Source organism: Cryptomeria japonica, chromosome 1 (assembly GCF_030272615.1).
Source record: "Cryptomeria japonica chromosome 1, Sugi_1.0, whole genome shotgun sequence".
NCBI classification, from domain to species: domain Eukaryota; kingdom Viridiplantae; phylum Streptophyta; class Pinopsida; order Cupressales; family Cupressaceae; genus Cryptomeria; species Cryptomeria japonica.
Genome location: NC_081405.1, coordinates 704,810,274 through 704,829,763, shown reverse-complemented (window position 1 = coordinate 704,829,763; position 19,490 = coordinate 704,810,274). Strand labels below are relative to the sequence as shown.

At 34.4% G+C, this 19,490-nt stretch overlaps 1 protein-coding gene across 3 annotated transcripts; it reads right to left on the bottom strand.

Moving 5' to 3' along the window:
- Positions 1-13,801: 13,801 nt before the first annotated feature.
- LOC131059172 (uncharacterized) lies at positions 13,802-19,007 on the bottom strand. Of its 3 annotated transcripts, none has more exons than XM_057992510.2 (4): positions 18,868-19,007; positions 18,346-18,689; positions 17,727-17,874; positions 13,802-15,905 (listed from the first exon to the last, which is right to left on the bottom strand). In XM_057992510.2, exon 4 carries the CDS (start codon positions 15,630-15,632, stop codon positions 14,037-14,039), a length of 1,596 nt encoding a protein of 531 aa, XP_057848493.1. In that variant the 5' UTR covers positions 15,633-15,905; positions 17,727-17,874; positions 18,346-18,689; positions 18,868-19,007; the 3' UTR covers positions 13,802-14,036. The 3 variants fall into 3 exon arrangements, with proteins under 3 accessions (XP_057848493.1, XP_059077581.1, XP_057848492.1); XM_059221598.1 differs by having other exon boundaries at positions 17,727-17,864; XM_057992509.2 differs by lacking the exon at positions 17,727-17,874.
- Between the last annotated feature and the right edge of the window lie 483 nt (positions 19,008-19,490).

Sequence of the window (19,490 nt, the reverse complement as noted above, 5' to 3'; positions counted from 1 at the left end):
CGGTTTCACCTTTGATGTGAACTTTGTTGAAATGTATAGACCATTGTACTGACTACTTCTCTCCAATACACATGTGGTGAATTTGCTTCTGATATCATACTTCTTGTTGCATCCAAGATAGTTCTATTTTTCCTTTCAACAACTCCATTTTGCTGAGGTGTCCGGGGTGCTGATAGCTGTCTTCTTATTCCATTCACTTCACAGAATGTATTAAACTCTTTAGATGTGAATTCTCCTCCTTGATATGATCTTAAGCACTTAATTTTCTTACCGGTTTCATTTTCAACCATTGCTTTGAACAGTTTAAATTTTCCAAGTGCTTCAGATTTTTCTCTGAGAAAAGTAGCCCAACACATTCTAGAATAGTCATCAACGATTAGCATGAAATATCTATCACCTTGTAAGCTTTTGGTTCTAGCTGGACCACATAAATCAGTGTGAATTAAATCAAGAGCATTATTTGATTTTTGAGGAATCCTTTTGAAGCTAGCTCTAACATGTTTTCCAAATTGACATTCCTTACATATTGTATTATGAGTTTTGATAATCTTAGGTAAGTCTCTAACTGCCTTAGTAGTACTGATCTTTACCATACAATCAAAGTTTAAATGACAGAGTCTCTTATGCCATAACCAACTTTTATCTATATGTGCAATCAAGCATGTCTTTTCATTGTTATTCAAATGAAAGATATTACCTCTAGTTTGATTACCGGTTGCAATTTCTAAGCCAGTTCTGTTCATGATTTTGCATTTTCCAATCTTAAATTGTAACTGAAATCCTTTCTCAACTAATTGACCAACACTCAAAAGATTATTCTTTAAACATTCAACATAGTAGACATTGTCAGTGTTATGTTTACCATCAAGAGATATTGAACCCTTACCTCTGATTTGACAAGCTTTGTCATCTCCAAATCTTACTAAGCCACCATTGTATTCTTGAAAGTTTAAGAATTTAGCTTTATCACCTGTCATATGATGTGAGCATCCAGAGTCAATTATCCACTCATCTTTTACCTCAATTTTAGCTGTCAAAGTTTGTTCTATCGGTTGCACTACAGGTGTCGGTTGATCTTCTGCTATAGCAACAAAAACCCATCCATTGTCTGTCGGATCTTCTTCAGAATCATAATAAGATTTGTCCTTATTTTTCTTGAATCTGTATCTTTGATATTCAGGGTTAAGTTTGTATGTTCTTCTAGCTTCTTCTCTTAGTCTAGCATGTCTATCAGGGCATCTTGAAGCCATATGACCAATTTTATTGCAGTTAAAACATTTAAAGGGTGCTTTACCTTCATACTTACTTCCAACTAGACCTTTAGGCATTTTTCTTGCAAATAGTGCTTCAAGTTCTTCAAGTTCTTTCCTGCTTTCTTCAATTTCTCTTGCATAAAAGGCTTTCCAATTAGATTTGTCAAATGATGATGCAGATGATGTTGATGCTTTGAAGGCTAAATCTATCTTTATAGTAGCAATAAGACCAAATTCCTTAATTTCAAAGGCTGAAAGTTTTCCAATCAGTGTATCCCTAGTAACTGATGTATTAGGCATTGTTCTTAATTCATTTATAGCAGTAACCTTCATTTTGTATGCCGGTGGCAATCCTCTTAAAACTTTTGAAACAATTTCATCTTCACTTAGAGTTCCTCCACAACATTTTATACCCTAAACAATTTCATTTACTCTTTCCATAAAAGCAAAGATTCTTTCATCTTCTTCCATTTTCAGATTTTCATACCTGACCCGAAAGCTTTCAAGTTTTGCAATTTTGACTATGGAATCTCCTTCATTCAATGTTTCCAAATGATCCCAAATAGCTTTAGCAGTACATCTATCTGATAGTCCCATGATCTGTTGATTTGATAATGCGCTCAAGAGTTCTTCTCTTGATTTGCAATCATTTTCTTCATCTTTAGTCATGTTAGCTGGAGCAAGCTGACCTGGAGTAGCAGCAGTATAACAATTTTTTGTAATATCCCAAATGTCCTTTCCAATGCAATTCAGATGTGTCTCCATTCTGATTTTTTATATCCCATAGTTGGTTCCATCAAGTTTAGGACTGTCCTTCCTGGAATAATTAGTAGACATTGGATCTCCTCAAGTTGTTAAACTTCTACAAAAGAGGACTTGGCTCTGATACCAATTGTTAGGTCCTAGGGACAACTGAGAGGGGAGGGTGAATCAGTTGTCTAAAACTTTAAACCAAAAACAACTTAATCAATTATTGCTTTAATACCAATGAGACAGTCTGTTATACCGGTGGATAGATTTAACAGATAAATGCAATACCGGTAAAGATTAATGCATGAAATCAAAACATAAAATCATCCACAACATATGACACCAATATTTGTACGTAGAAACCCTATAAGGGGAAAAACCGCGGTGGGAAACCTTACCCACAATCAAATGATACTACTGTAGATAGTAAGTGTACATAAATGGGGTATGCACATGCAGAAAGGCCAAGCGCCTAGAGCTCACTGCTCAAAAACAAATGGGAGTCACACTGACTACAATGTGGATGGTTAAATCCAATAAGAATGTACTGCTTGAAATAGCATCTTCATATGCTGAATTCAGTACCGGTGTAATGCTGATATGCCTTGACAAAACCTAACTTCACCTTCAAATGATGTCTTCGTGTATAGCTCTGCTTAATCTCGCATATCCCTTCACAATATATCTTTTTCGCATTCCACACTTGATCTTACAATTAAGATCTTACATTTATACCATAACCTAAAACCAATTTTAGTAGGTCGGCTCTACAAGATATTACAATAAAACATTTTACAAACAATATAATATCCGAAGCAATAACCGATTGAACATGTCGGCTTAATGCATTTACAACATTAATTAATCATCTCCATAGCATGCCATGCCAATCTGGAAAAGATAAACCTGCCGGTGTAACCCTGGATAACCCTGGACCTATTTGTCGATAAAAGAAAATATGCAAATGTGAATATACCAATGATTACTTCTCCAAGAGAAGAAGTTCACACGATGTCTTCGACATTTCCAAATGTCTTCCATGCCATATCAGGTGCCAATGATCATTATATCCTGTTGGTGCATCATATACCAGTAACTGTGCAATAGTTACTTGTTTGCCAATGAATGCTTGTTGGATCTCCAAAGTTCTTTTAGTAGGTGTTGACATCAATGACAAAACTATACCAAAATACCAACAATGACGTCCCATGCTGGATGATAGCACCAGTCAACATTGTGTCCACCTAAAGAGTTTGTATCTCCATCGACTCTTTCAGCTCTACTGGGACAACTTGATGCACCTTGGGTTTGGATGCTAGGGGGTAGCGACTCTCTGCGGGTAATCACCTCCGGGATCCAGGTCTATCTTGGGCAGACCCACCACCTCTACCATGGAACTCTATCATGTCAAAATAGTTTGGGCGCACATTGAGCACAAACTCACAATATACTTTTCTCAAAAATATAATGGCACCTCATAATTATTACAAGGTGGATCATCAAAGACCATCCACCACCTCTGCCAAAAAATATTCTTCATCTGCACATTGGTACACCAATGTATGGGAAACCTCTATTGGAGTTGAGAAAATACAACACCATAGGAGCCCAAATGATCTCTGCAAGTTGAAAAACCTGTTACAAGGAGAAGCAAGGAAGCAAATCACAGAAGAAAGAAATACATAGAAAATATGCTAAAAAAAAGAGAGCTCAATATTCATAAAATGTATAATGTAATAATCCTTCTTCTTACAATGAAAAGAAAGAACTCAACCTTTAATAGGTCAAGAAACCCTAAAAGGGAAAACCTAGGTTTGCACATAATAATTAATAAAAGAATCAATTATTATGCAACTAAAATTAGCTTAAATGTAAAAGAGATAAAGGGAACTTAAATAATTAAACAAATATTGTTTGATTAATCAAGTAAATACCCAAATACTCTAACACCCCCCTTAAGCTAGACTTAGGGAGAAGGTAAAACCTAGAACAACTACTAAAAGCAGGAAAGATGGGTCCTGGCAACAAGGCCTGATCAGGTAGCCAAATACAATGAAATCTCTATGAATTGGAGAAATAGAGAAAACCACGTGGGAAAAAACTCTACTCCAAAAAGAGATGGAAAAGAACACCACTGAAGCATGAAGAACCTGCAAACCCTGTCGAAGAATAACTGCTGATCTGAAGAATCTCCACTGAAATAAAACATGACCAGGTAGAGAAGACTGTAATTTGTATGAGTGCCCTCAAATGACACTACTCAAATTAGAAGGAAAACAACTAAAATTGAAGATACCAATGGCATGAAAACACCAAAGCCTGAAGAGCTGATCAATCGAACCATGGAAGCATTAGAACCAAAAGGACAAACCTCCCCATAATGTTGAAGAGGGAGAGGGATAGGTACACTGAAAATAACGACCAACAAGAACTGCATGACGAAGAACCAGGAACATCAAAGGTGCTAAGACAGTACACAGTGTCGTGGAAGGAACACTCACTTGACACACAACATGAGGTGAATGTCGTGGAAGTAACACTCACTGAACAAAGGTAGATGGAAAACAAGGCAAACATCAACCCCCTCATGATACTTTATAAGTAGTACATGTACAATAAGGCACAAGATATGCAAGATCCCAAGTAAACAATGAATGATGGCACTTTATCTCAGTGTGTTTTCATAAATACAATGTTACAATGATAAGAAGACTGGAAATAGAAAGGAGAACAAAAATAGAGACATCATACTCAGAGAAGAGATCCCAGGGCCTGAAACAACCAAGATATTCATCAGAGTGCTGAAAAGAAAAAAAGTGAATAAAATATGCATGCAGTAGAATCTGGAAATAAAACTTAGATGGTTGGAAAGTACACAACACATGCTTTCCAAAAAAAAAAAAATTCAAAAAACGGATTTTGGATGCTCATTCTATGTCTCCTGGAGTGCAAAAAAGAGACCCCACTTTGACTGGAAAAAAACACAGTCATACAGCAAAATTGGAAAAAAAATACCAACATCACAAGGTCTGGCTTGGAACCAGCTTTCCAACACCTATTTGTTTTAAAAAAAATGACTCTGTATGCCCAAGATTTGACCAAACAACCAAACCCCCCTTCAAAACAAGAGGAAGGGGTAGTCTTATGGCTGGGTGGGCAGAGGTTGCCAATGGGTGACATAGTGGTGGCAATTTGGTGGAGCTCTGGTGGTCGGCTGGTAGGTTTTCGTGACTGGGAGGCGGAGCCAGGGCAATCGGTGGTTTCTAGTGACGGTGGGGAGCTGTGGGGAGCGACGACCGACTGGGAGCTGTGGGGGGTGAAGGCCAGAGTCGACGAGAGCCGCAAGAAGGCCACCGGTGGTGGGGAGCAGCAAGGAGGCCGACGCGAGGCACAGCGGAGGGAGCCCTTGCTTTTTTTGATTTTTTTCTTCCCTTGTGCTTTTGATTTTTTTTTTGAAGATTTTTTAAAAAACAGAAATCAAAATCTAGCCTGAATGTCGTAAAAAGGCAAAATATTTTTTTTTTGAATTTTCTTCTTGAACTTCGTGCTTGGGTCGTATGCCCTGGATCTGGAGAAAAAGTACTCCCAAAGGCTCAGGAACCAAAAAAGGTCAAGTTTTATATGACCATAGGGGTTTTCGAGCCTTCTGAGCACAATGGTGAGGTCCATTTAGGCCCAAAGTGCTAAAAAACAAAAGTTTATCCCTAGGTGCATAAAAAAACTTTCTGAAACCCCAGATCTGCTTCCAATGAAAAAATTCTCAAAATAAGAATAGATAGCTGTAGATCTGAAGCTCTGATACCATATTGGAGTTGAGAAAATACAACACCATAGGAGCTCAAGTGATCTCTACAAGCTGAAAAACATGTTACAAGGAGAAGTAAGGAAGCAAATCACAGAAAAAAGAAATACACAGAAAATATGCTCAATAAAAGAGAGCTCAATATTCACAAAATGTGTAATGTAATAATCCTCCTTCTTACATTGAAAAGAAAGAACTCAACCTTTAATAGGTCAAGAAACTCTAAAAGGGAAAACCTAGGTTTGCACATAATAATTAATAAAAGAATTAATTATTATGCACCTAAAGTTAGCTTAAGTGTAAAAGAGATAAAGGGATTTAAATAATTAAACAATTAATCAAGTAAATACCTGAATACTCTAACAACCTCTTTGCATTAACAGGTAATGACTGACCAGTTTTGGGATCAACAAAAAGGGCACATATTTGTTGTTTAGTAATATTTTTGTTTTTTACTCAATCGTATGATAGCCCATCGGCATAGAATTGACGACACCTATCCCTAAAGCTTCCCCATTTGGTAATTTGTGTGGAAACGGCTATGGCACCACTAGCTAATGTTTCTAGGCTAGTGGCGAGGGATTAATGATGTTCAAGTTCATAAGTTTTCAATTTAACAATCAGTCTATTGATTTTAGACGTATTTTGTCCTAACGGATTAATTAATTGCTCTTGTGTTTCGGGTGTGCAGTCAAAAGGAGAAATTGGGGGTTGTTCTTGTGGGTTTTCAAGAGGTGCATTTGGTTGTTCTTGTGGGTTTTCAGGAGGTGTATTTGGTTGTTCATGTTGTGGATTAGAAGAATCTGGTTTTTGAAACAAAAAAATGAAAAAACCTAATCAAAATTAATGAAATTAAATTCAAAATGTAAAACAAATTGAACAAATGGGAAAGAAAGATAAAAATAAATAAAAACTAACCTCGATCCATAGCCAGGAGGACAAATCTAGCACCCTGTTCACGTTTTAGGAGAGGAATGAAAAAAAACGAAGTAAAAATGTACTATTCATGGGTAAATGAGACCTATTTTTTTAAAAAAAAAATTTAACAAGCACCGCGTATGCGGTTTTATTTGGATTATTAGCGTGTATGCGCTCATTTTCCTAGGCGTAGCACGTACACGCTCATTTTCCTAAAAGCAGCACGTACGCACTACCTTCTCTAGGCTCGGGAAGAACAAAGCTAACCGCGTACGCGAGCAATTCAAATTTTAGAACCGCGTAGGCGTTGCTTGTTTTTCCATGTTTTTTTGGGGTGGTGTCCACTTTTCTGACCACCATCTTTGTGCACATACTCGGATGTGAAGACAACATTTCTCCATGGTGATCTTGATGAGGAATTGTTTATGCATCAGCCTTAAGGGTTTATTAAAAAGGGTCAAGAATACCTCTATTGTAGATTGAAACACAATTTGTATGGGCTTAAGCAAGCCCCCCACTAGTGGTATCTTAAATTTGACAAATTCATGATTGATCACAAGTTTACTTGCAACAAGTTTGATCTTTGTATCTATTTTAAAAAGCTTCCCAATGGCAAATTTGTCATACTTCTTCTTGATGTGGATGGTATGCTAGTGGCCAGCACAAGCATGAAGATTGTGAGTGAGCTTAAAACTCACTTAGCAAATGAATTTGCCATGAAAGATTTAGGTGCAGCAAAGAAGATTCTAGGGATGACTATTTTTCAGGATAGGAAAAAGAAATAACTCAAACTATTTCAGCAAGACTACATTAAAAAAGTATTGGATAGATTTGGTATGGCGGATGCTAAGTCTGTGTGTGTACCCTTAGCCTCTCATTTTTAGTTGTCTTCTCAATTGTGTCCAAAAACACAAGAAGATAAGGAGTTCATGGACAAAATTTCATAAAAATCTGTAGTTGGCAGTCTTATGTACGAGTGTCTAGTTGTCCAGACATTTCTCATGCCATGGGAGTGGTGAGCAGATTTTTGGCTAATCTGAGAAAATCACATTGGGAGGCAGCCAAGTATATTTTGCGGTATCTCAAGGGTACTTCTGATTTTTTCTTATGGTTTGGGAAGGGCAAGGCAATTTTGCAAGGGTTTACTAATTCTGATTTGCCGAAGACTTAGACAAAAGAAAGTCTACTTCAAGTTATGCTTTCACATTTGCTAGGGCGGTGATTAGTTGGGCTTCTAAATTACAACATACAATTTCTCAATCGACTGCGGAGGCTGAATAGCTGAATACATAGCTCTTTTGGAGGGAGCAAAGAAGATGGTATGGTTGCAACTCTTGTTTAGTGAGTTGGGTTTGAAGCAATCAGATTTTGCTTTGTTTTGTGATAACAGCAGTGCCATCTTTATGACTAAGCATCAGACATCTCAGCCTCGGTCCAAACATGTTGATGTTCGCAGTCATTATGTTCATCATATGGTCGAACAAGGCAATTTTCATGTAGATAAAATTCATACTGAAAAGAATCCAGTTGATATACTCACTAAAGTTGTTAAGTGGGAGAAGTTCAATTCTGTCAAGCTTCTCTAGGCCTTTCCAATAACTAATAGCAGGACTGAGTGGGGGAATCTACTTGTTGCAGTAGTTCGTTGGCCTTCAGTGGGAGATTGTTGGAAGTGAAGTCCAATAGACTCCTTCCATTTTACCACCAAAACTCTTGGCTCTTCAACTTCTGTTGTTAAGCTCTTTAAGAGTTGTTTGTATATCATTTTTTGAGTAGTGAATTCTGGAGCAGCTTGCAGCTGTGTATGTATAAACCAGACTTGGTTATTAATACATTGATTCCCCTTCTTTAAGTGTGGATGTAGGCAATTGCCGAACCACAATAAATTTGTGTGTCTCATTTGTCTATGTTGTGAATACATAATTTTGTTTTTCTACTCCTCTAATTCGTTTCTAAATCCTAATAGAGACAAGATGCATTCCTTTACAGTCATTTTTGTTTTATATAAACTTTTGTTTGCATACTTTCATATTCTTCTAACAATGCCATTACATTTTTATTTTCCTATTTAAAGAATGATGCTTTCTAATTGTAAAGAAAAGGAGCCAAGAAGATCCTGAAAGCTCAAGTCATGGTTTAAAATTGTCTTCTGATCTTTTTTTTTTTTGTCATTAGAATTTATTACAATTTTTACTGTCATTCTTTTTTGTTTGAAATAAGTCACATCTAGATTGACAATGGATTCGTCAAAGAAGGGCCAACACAACAGTAACAAATGCAAAGTCTTCGTTTGAATTTTAATTGGCACATGAGAACTATAACTCAAAATCGGTATAAAGTCTGACTAAAATCCCCAAACACTTGCATTGCTACTTATAAAAGATGTTAGAATTAAGCCACACCCAAACCCACAATGAACTGACCAAAACTGGACCAATAACTAAGTCAATAGAAAAATCCACTAGAAAATATACGATCTAAGATTCAAGTCTTAACTAAACAATAAACTATAACTTAATATACTAGTTTGTTTTTCTGGATTCGATTGTGTGTATTTTTTTCCATCAATGTTTCGAATCACACTCCATGATTCATCATCAGGATGAAAAGAATTCTAGTATTTATTTCTAATCACACTTTGTGACTCGAAATTATTTTTTTCAAAATTATAAAATAAATTTAAGTATTTTTCCTTTACAAGATAATCAACCTTATAATTTAGTGTTGATGACCTACTTTCAATAAAAATAAAATATAAAATATAAAAATTAATTAAAATATTAGAAGATATATTTTGGAAAATTCATTTATAGATCTATGAAAGGGTATTTTTACATTTAAAAAAAAAAATATTTATAAGAGTAAGAGTTGTTGAAACATCGAATTTTTTGAAAAAATTAAATAAATTGGTAATTAGACCCAAAGTGGTATAAAACATACTTTTAGTAGACAATTCTAATTGGAAAAGTTGTGGCCCATATATAATATATCTATAATGAATCTCTATAGACCATATGTTTGACTAAAATTAATTTTTAGCTAGAATTACTTAAATTCATTTGTACTGATAAATTGGCTTGAAACGTGACACAATTTTGTGCTTTTACCTACTAAGATAACTGTTTTTTTAATTTTGCATTAGGAGTAATACAAAAATGTGTCCACTCTTAAAAATTATAGTTGTCTTTAAATATAGTCCATAAATATTAAATAATTTCACCCTCATATATCCACTTGGACATTTTCCTAGGAACATGGAGAACCTATAGCTTCTTGCATTTATTTTTAATCACCTAACCTTAACAAAAAAATAAAAACAAAATTTTTGGGTAATGTAGGATTTCCCTAAACATGTAGATGCTCTTGCACCACCTTTGTACAAATATCCGAGAAAAGTTATCAACTAAGTTTGAGTCTTCAAGACAAGAGGAGAGAGAAGCCCCCTCAAAAGGCCTATCTAAAGGAGCAACACTATTTGAAGAACAAAGAGGAGAAGATGAAGCTACCTTGCTAATAACCTGAACTTCAACAATAGAAGGTGCAGTGCAAATGTGAGCATCATCATCTAACTAAATAGGAGGAGACACACCAAGTCCAAGGAGAGGAGTTTATGCAATGTACAAGGGTGGCTCCAAATCGTCAGGACTAGTAATCAAAACTTTGAGATACACTGTAAGATGGTCAAGAAGAGCATTCTTCCAAGTTAAATACTTGAAAGCTCATTTGTGATAGTGGTGCTAGAAACACGATTGTTGTTGCACCAAAGATCAACATGTTAATGCCCGATACAACCATGAGATTAATGAATCCATGGGAGGTGGTTAAGCCATGATGTAAACTTGAGAACTATTCTACACAACACAAGGAGACCAATGGCGCACAACTTGCAACAATCATCCCCCTAACGCAAGCGAGGGGTTTGAACCTGTGACCTAAACTCTGATACCACTTGTTAGAAACAGGATTGTCATTGCGTCAAAAGATTGACCTTGTTATTGCCTAATACAACTGTAAGATTTAATGAATCCATAGGAGGCAACTAAGCTATGTCGCAAACCCGAGCATTGCACTACACAACACAAGGATACCAAGGGTGCACACAATGCAACAAGTGGAAGTTAAATATAACTTAGTAATTTATTTTCTTCTAGATAATCATAGTTTCATATAGAGGTAACATGTGGAGGTACTAAAACATTTCTTCAAAAATCATAATAATTATGAGGGATTTAAAACAAGACTATAGGCATCAACATTTATTAACTCAAAGAAGGAATGCCCTAATCCTAGATGTGCATTTTTCTTGGGACTTGAAAGAGGCCAAAGGTATTGAGGATAAAGCATTGTAGACTTTGAGTGGGAGTAATTAGCTCTTGAGGATGGTGGTGTTGAAGATCATGCCAATTTATATGATGATTTGTTCTTCTAGGGTGTGGCTTGTCATCTTCGTCATAGTGACTATGTTATAAGTTAGATGATGACAAAAGAGATACAAATGGATCTAAAGATGGAAGATATATTTTATATCTATTTTTAGAAGGTAATGATGGTTAATATGAAAATAAGAGAAAAATGAATAACTCAATTCTTCAATTGAGGTGCCTTATAGATCTATTTTTTGTGTGTTATGGTTTGAGTGTAAAAACAAAGTATGCATGTGATGTAGGTACCAATAATTGCATTAGCAAGTGTAAAGTGCACTTAAGTTGGGTGCTAACCAAAGTAGGTATAAATCCTTCCTCTCTAATGGGAGCCAAGCTTCTATTTCTAAAGATGAGTTGATTATTCCTATGTTTGGGGCTTTTTATTAAGACCTAAGTGCAAATAATGAGTTGCAAAATCTGGATGAAACTGAGTGAATTTTCTCCAACTCAATTGGATCACATGCCTAGGTTTGACATATTTCACTTTGATTGCATGATGAAGTGTTTCACCTAGATTGATGTTTGTTCTTCTACACCTCATGAGCTACAAGATTTCCCTCTTGGCCTTAACTTATGTATGGGGTAGAAATTAAAATAATATTCTGAATATGAATAGTAAAGGATCTCTTAGCCCCTAAGTTTGTATTCTTGCATTGGCCTCATAAATGTTGATCAACATTATGTTGCCTGGAGGTTTATGAACTACATGATAGTATACATGGGTTGATTTCATATGCACATTGTTTCTACTTTGAGTTGTTTCTATAAAGTTTCATATGGGTAGTTTGATCCTTGTTTTTCTAACATTGATTGTATGCTCACTCTTGACTATGAGAATTTATTTGTAATGTATTCAATAAAGATCCGTATTACCAAGCAAAAGGTGTGAAATCCCTTAGGAAAAAAAGTATTTGATAGAGGAAAAATATGCATTTTAATTTTCTTATGCTCATTATTACACATACAAAGGGATAGACTCACACATACATAGCAACTAGCTAGCAATAACAAAAGTGTTGTACAATAGAGGCATGGGGTAGAGTATAACGATATGTATGTGTTAACAATAACTTTTTATCTCTTACCTTAAATTAGAAAGTGATTTACATGTAAAAATATAAATATTTGGTAAGGAACATAATATTTCCATTTATTTCCAAAGTAAAATAAAATAACTTTTCAAGTGCATGAAGTAGATCCAAATTGATATCTCTTAATATATTTTTTTAGATATATACATCTAAATTGTCTATACAAATTTTATTTTATTTTAATTTGAAAAATTATTTTGTTTTTCTATAATACATATAGCTTTTGATTTTATTATTTAAAAACAACTATTATTTATAAAAACTTAATTTTTAAAAATTTATTTGACCTTTGTAAATTTTTAAGTTATTTTGTTAAATTAAATTAAATTAATATATTTTATATACTAAATTTATTTTGTTTTGATTTGAAGAACTATTTTCGTTTCCTATAATTTATGTAATTTTTTATTTAATTATTTAAAAACAATTATTCTTTATAAAAACTTTATTTGTAAAAATATAATTATACTTTAAGAAAAATATTTATTTTGTTAAATTCTATCTAGACAATATTTTTTAAAATTTAAATATATAAATAATTAATTTTAAATTAAAGATATTTATTTTATTTATATTTGAAAAAATTCAAATAATAGTAACTTACAATTTTAATTTCATAATTACGAAATAAATATTTCTCCCAAACTAAAAACGTAAGTCCATCGACCTGGTAAAAAATAAAAATATACAGATTCCTTGGAAAATGTCCCATTCATTACTTTATTTCATGCGATGGATTATCAAGAAGCACCACAAAAGGCAACTATTACCATTACATACAAGGCATGCGTGTATATGCTTTCCATACAGGAAAACCAATACGTTTTTATTGGACCATTAAAACTTGAAGGCCGCGCTTATTTTAAAATGTTAATCAGAGTATTTGGTATTTTTTTTTTCAAAAAGGTTACAAACTTTTTTTAAAGAGATCACATGTTAAAAATTAGCAGTACACAGGGTGGTTTCATATGCAGACCTAAAAAAACAGGTCGTTTCATATCATAGACTATGAAAAGATTTCCTTTACAATCATTTCAACTTTATCTAAACTTTTGTTTGCATACTTTTATATTTTTTAACAATGTCATTACACTTCAATTTTCCTATTAAAGAACAATGATTTCAAATTGGGAACTAAAGAAGCAAAGAAGTTCTTCAAAGCTCAAGTCATTGTGTTGTAACTGTCTTTTGATTTTATTTGTTTTGTTGCTCGGGTTTTTTTTATTTTTATAATTATTTTTATTTATTGGAAAGTCATACCTCGGTCAATAATGGACTCACCAAAGAGGAATCAATAGTTCAATTGTTAGAACACAACAACAGCAAATGGAAGATCCTAGATTTGAGTTCTAACAGATCCATATGAACTATACCTGCATTGTGGCTTAAAGGTGTTAGAAATAACCCATCCAAACGGACAATAGACTGACCAAAAAAAGGTCAGTTGCTAAGTTGATAGAACACTTCATAGAAAAGATAAGATCTAATTAGATTCAAATCCTAACTGAACCATATATACTATAACTGAATATTTTAAAAATCTGTTTATTCTTTTGTATTTTAAAACTGTTCAATGCAGAAAAAACACTATTTTCATTAGCAATTAGAGAACTATAATTGCTTACAGGAGAATTTGAATAAGATATCCTCTACTAAAGTTATATCAGCGAACAACTACATCCTCCAAAGTGGTGGGACACCTGTTACATAACATTTCTTATCTCTAACAATCTAATACACATTCATTTAGCTATATTACAAGAGAAATTTGGGCATCTCCTGACGGAGTAGAGTAATATCAGCGGACAACTACACCCTTCAACTCTAATTTTTGGAGTGGTGGATAGCCGCTTCTGACATATGCGTTGATCGACTCTATGAAACGGCGGACATACACAGTCTTAGAATTGCTGTCATAAGATTTCAATGAGCCTGACTGTAGCTCTGCCATGTAAGAAACAAATATAAATAGTTTTATGGCCTCCTCAGAGCTACAATCTATATCCAGTGATGCAGTATGAATATCATCTGCCATTAACGATTCCTTTGCCTTGCAACAATCGATATCCACTGATGCAGTGTGACTACCATCTGCCATTGATGATTTGTTTGCCATGCAACAACCAGATTTGAGGAATTTTATAGCTTTCTTCGTGCTACAATGTCCATCACCACATTCAATAAAAGTTTCAACCTCTGTTAACGACGACCTTGTCTCGTTCGATGCAACACGGCCCGCTTTTAACGAACATTTAGTATTGTCAAAGATCCACTCAATATAAAATGAGTCACAGTTTGAATCATGGTTTGAGTCACAGTTTGGGTCAGATCTGAACAAAAATGGGCCACCTGCAGAGCAAATCTCATCAACCAATGGCAAGCAGTCAGCGATTATTATACGCTGAATCTGAGATTTAGAGTCAAATTTTGCACCTCCAGCAAGGAACACGTCTGCATCGCCCTTAACAATCTTTGATCGGAAGTCATTACTTGGCTTCAAACGGTCCACCCAGCTTCCCCAAGAATATGCCGACCTCCTCATTGCCAATGGGAGCAGGTCACACAGAAACTGTACTCCTCTACAAAAGATTTTACTGATGCAGTCAATGATAGACAGCCTCAGTGTTGTGCTGAACCCCATCACTACCGCTGTAAAGCTTAGACATGCAGGAATGAGCCAATGGATTTGCTTTTGAGTGTTTAGGAACAAACCCACAAAATTTAAAGTCCTCTGCAACTTATCTTCCGCCAATAATAAGTTGATAGGCAGAAAGTAATCATGGTCCAGACGAACAACCGCACGGTTATCCAATATTACTGAATCAAGCACTCCTTCAAACTCCATAATATCTCCCGCGATCACTTCTTCCCATATCTCTTTATGGTTTTTCACAAACACGGTCTCTGGAGGCAAATTTCCAATGTACTGCACAGTTTCCCACATTTTATCTGTGATGTAATATGCAGGCCCGACCTTCATTGAAATCTTCTCTCCATCCTTTCGCTCAAATCCAATCTTCACTTGCATCTTGTCTCCTTCCATTCGCTGCAGTTCAAACCTCTGACCCAGGTAGACCACTGAGACTGACCTACCCATCTCAGAATTTGCGATCAACTCCCCAAGATTTTTAGGTTTGTTAGGAACCTTCTGCTTTTTTGCTTTGGACACATCCCCTGCAGTAGTGGCATGAGAGACCACTTTTTTGAAGACTCGACCTTTAAATCCATGGAGCTGTTTGTAATCTGTGTAAGGGAAATAGAGGCAGTCGAGCAAGTAGGCAAGGGTGCAATGAATGACCGCCCAAAGAGGTGTCGTCTTCATGATCAGGAAAATTCCAAGGCTAAGTTGCAATGGCAGCAACACCGTATGTACAACTTTCTTCACTGTTGTCATTTTTGCTCTCTTTAGCTGATAGATCAAGAGGTGTGATCAAAAAATTCTGATGAAAAAAATTCTTACACAAACTAATGACTGGAGTCTCTTCTCTTCTGAAAATTTCTATCTTTTTCCTTTCGTCTTATCCCATTAAAAACTTGTCACATGACACAATCAGATTAGGTCGGTTATTTCTTTTCTCCTTTCCACTAAAAATATGCCAGACGGACTTCAGTTGTCTATATTCTTCTTCCCCCTTCTGCCTTTTGATACGTTTTCCCAGATCCCTATCTGTCCAGTGATGATAGCAAACGACAATGTATATTAAAAAAAACCTCCTACTAGACGACAACCCGTATAACGAAATTAAACAAATAAAAATAAGAAACCTACTAGTAGACGACAACCTATACAAAGAGGGACGTGGTCGTGTAAATAATTTTCCAATTCTATTCATAAAAGTGTCTTGTTAAATATTTTACCCCTTGTCTCGAGATGGGTTTGGTAAGTTATTACATTCATAATGACAAGATTGGTATGAACCTCGTGAATGATTTTATAAAAAAATTCATTATTATTAAATTAATGATATCATTCTGATTTTGATTTAAACTGTGTAATATTTTTATATTAACAATCTATTATAATAATAATGATTTGATTTTAATAAAGTCAAAAAAATATTTATCTATTTTACTTCTTTTTTTTTGTCTTATCTGATAATAAATCATATAATTTGATTTAAAACATTTCTTATCTATTTTGTTTTCTTGTCTTTCTCTCTGAAGAAATATAGTTTGATCCAATCAGTTTTTAAGAAACTCAAGTAATTATTAGCTTGGAAGCTATACATAGTAAACCATTAAATTTCTCTTATTAATAAAATAAGAGTCGAAAATTCCGGAAGATATATAGATTTTAATATAACATAGATGTAATAATGGGCTGAGATGGTCCTAGTCTTGGGTAGGTTTAATATAACATAGATGTAAAAATGGGCTGAGATGGTCCAAGTCTTGGGTAGCAATTGCTGATGCAAGGCATCGGAATGGGCAGGCCCCCTTTTTAAATTAAAAGTGGATGAGTGGCACGTCTAATCATATTTGTCTTTTTGCCGTTTAATTATTTATTTTGTCAACGTTGTAAACAGCTGTTACAGAGGATGTCGCTGTCAGTGGCAGATGATCGTAATATTGATGTGACAGTTGAATAGCAACTGCAGTAGCTGTATTGGCACTGGGGTCTGCCTTTTGGTATAAATTTGATGGCCCTATGAAGGCAACTTTCCCGTCAAATACAGAGAAATTTTAGCAAGGCTGAATCATAGAAAGAGGATATTTCGGACAGACTTAAAAAATTTATATAATTTTTAGAAAATATTTAAATCGTATTTACTTTATTTATAATAAAAAATTTAATATTTAAAACAAAATTTAAATAATCATAAATAAAACTGGTAAATGGTCTTTTAATTCATAATTTTTTTAAAAATAATATCGATGGTTATATAATCCATGTGCTGAGGATTGGTGGAATTCAGTGGGATAGTGCTAGACCAGTTCACATCTTCTCTTTACTAATGGGATTCGTACTCATTTTTCGGAAAGAAAGAAAAAAAGTTCAAGTTGTGTAGTTGTGGTAAAGCAAACTTGTTTTCTCTTTTTTAAATAATGGAAAAAATTCTTTAGTAAGTTTAAAGGTCCTCTTGAAGGCTGGTTTTATATATGCGCATATTCTTAGCAAATTCTTTATTTATCATTATGTATTCTTTTTTATCAATGTTTCATCCATCATGAAGAAGAGGAAGAATAAATCTTGATGATAGATTGCTAAGTACAATGAAACGTTAATCACACATTCTTCAGATTGATAATATGTTTTTTACTATATTTTTATGTTTACTTTCATATTCTGATTTCTTCTTTCAAAATAATGAATTTGTAAATAAACCTCTTTAAATTGGTCTTTTACAGATTTTAATGACAATTAGTATTGTTTCTGATTCTACATATGCTTTTTTCCAATTCAATTCCCAAAAAAATTACTTAAATGACTTTTGAAAAAAATTAGTTAAAAGACGAAGCTGACCATCAAATTTTGAACTTAACCTACCTCCCCCGTAGGCCTTACAACTTTGTCATTTGGGAAGGGACCCAGTAATTGTGCACCCTAACTTCGCGCTTCTCAAAATTTTACGTGAAAATTTCAAATCACTCCAAAGTTTTTACAGCAGCTTACTTGGCAAGTCCCCTGCATATAACTAAGTTTTCAAGGCCACATCATCAAATATGATGCCATATCAGCATGCGCTCAATTACTAGGTCCTTTCCCCTACATAATGAATTTCCCCTACATAATAAATTTGATACTTTGAAAAGTAAAAACAGATGGTATGCCTGATGCTATTTTTATTGAAAACCATGACTCATATTATTTATATGAAAAACCGTGCCTAATATTATTTTTATTAAAAACTGTGCCTAACATAATTTATTTTAGTAAATATTTAAATAATAAATTAAAAAACCACAGTGAAAAATAAACATAAATACAGACATCGCAGCCATAAAATATAAATAAATTAAAAGCATGAAAATTTCAGTGTCCATAATTATGATGAAATCCAGAATAAGCTGCTAAATATAAATGAAAACCAGAGTAGATAATTATGATGAAATCCAGAAATCCAGAAACAAACCAAACCTAAAATAGCAGTGCGGATGGTACCTACCTCTGCTCAACAAATCCAGGAAAGTCTTACTGCTTGCAGTTGTCACTAGTCTCTACTTCAAACGGCGCACTCAAGTCACTCTTTTGAGCCTCTGGACTCTGCAACAATGGCGGCCACCACCAGTAAACATCTGCTTACTGTAAACTCTCGCAGAACAGAGACTTCTAGAAGAAACATTGATCAAACCCTAAATCCCTTTTCCGTACGGATTTTAGGGCAAACTAAAACGATGTTTTTGGGTTTTCTTCGAATTCGTCGTATTTCAACCAGCGACAAGAAAGGTTGCAACAAAAGCAGGTAAATTTCTTTGTGCAGTTATTCTCTGTAAACTGTAATTTCTATTGCTGCAAGAAGATTTAGGACGGGTAAGTGTTAATAGGAAGTTAATGGAAAAACAGGGCATAATCACAAAAAACCCTTTCAAAACAAAATTTACAAAATGCTGAAAATGTTTGCAAATGGATATGCGTATTTCTTTTAACAAAGACCATACAAACGACACAAAGATGATCCAGAGCTTACCTTTGAGAGACTGAATTATTTGAGACCCGAAATGCGTGAGAGTTTACTCTCCGTAAGCGTGAGAGTTTACTCTCCATTCACATTAACTAACCACTGGGGTTATATAGGGAAACAAAAATCATTTTTTGTTTAGCAGTTGCTGTGCTGTCCAAAATTTTCAAAGGAAACAATAAAATATCTATTGTGTTCACTTTTCATCTTTTAGTAGAGGAAAAATACCAACCATTCACATTCATTTGACATTCGATGTGTCTAGTATGTAAAGGTTCTATCAAATGAAGTTTTCATTATGGTCATCTACATTAAGCTGTTTTAATAACGAACAGTCATATTTGTTATGGAGTGGGTGTGATGAGAGGTACTTATATTTTTTTTAGGTTTTTGATTAGCATGTTTCAATGAATGATTATTGGAATATAGGTTATATCTGGGTTCTTTTGGGGATTGTTATTGGAACTATGTTATCTATTGGTGCTCTTCCCCTCATAGGTAAAGGTTCTATCAAATGAAGTTTTCATTATGATCATCTACATGAAGTTGTTTTAATAACGAACAATCATATTTGTTATGGAGTGGGTGTGATGAGAGGTACTTATATTTAGTAGGCATAGGCAGCCATTTTT

Coding starts and splice junctions, on each gene's coding strand:
- LOC131059172 (XM_057992510.2), bottom strand. CDS start 15,632: ATGACAACAGTGAAGAAAGTTGTACATACGGTGTTGCTGCCATTGCAA.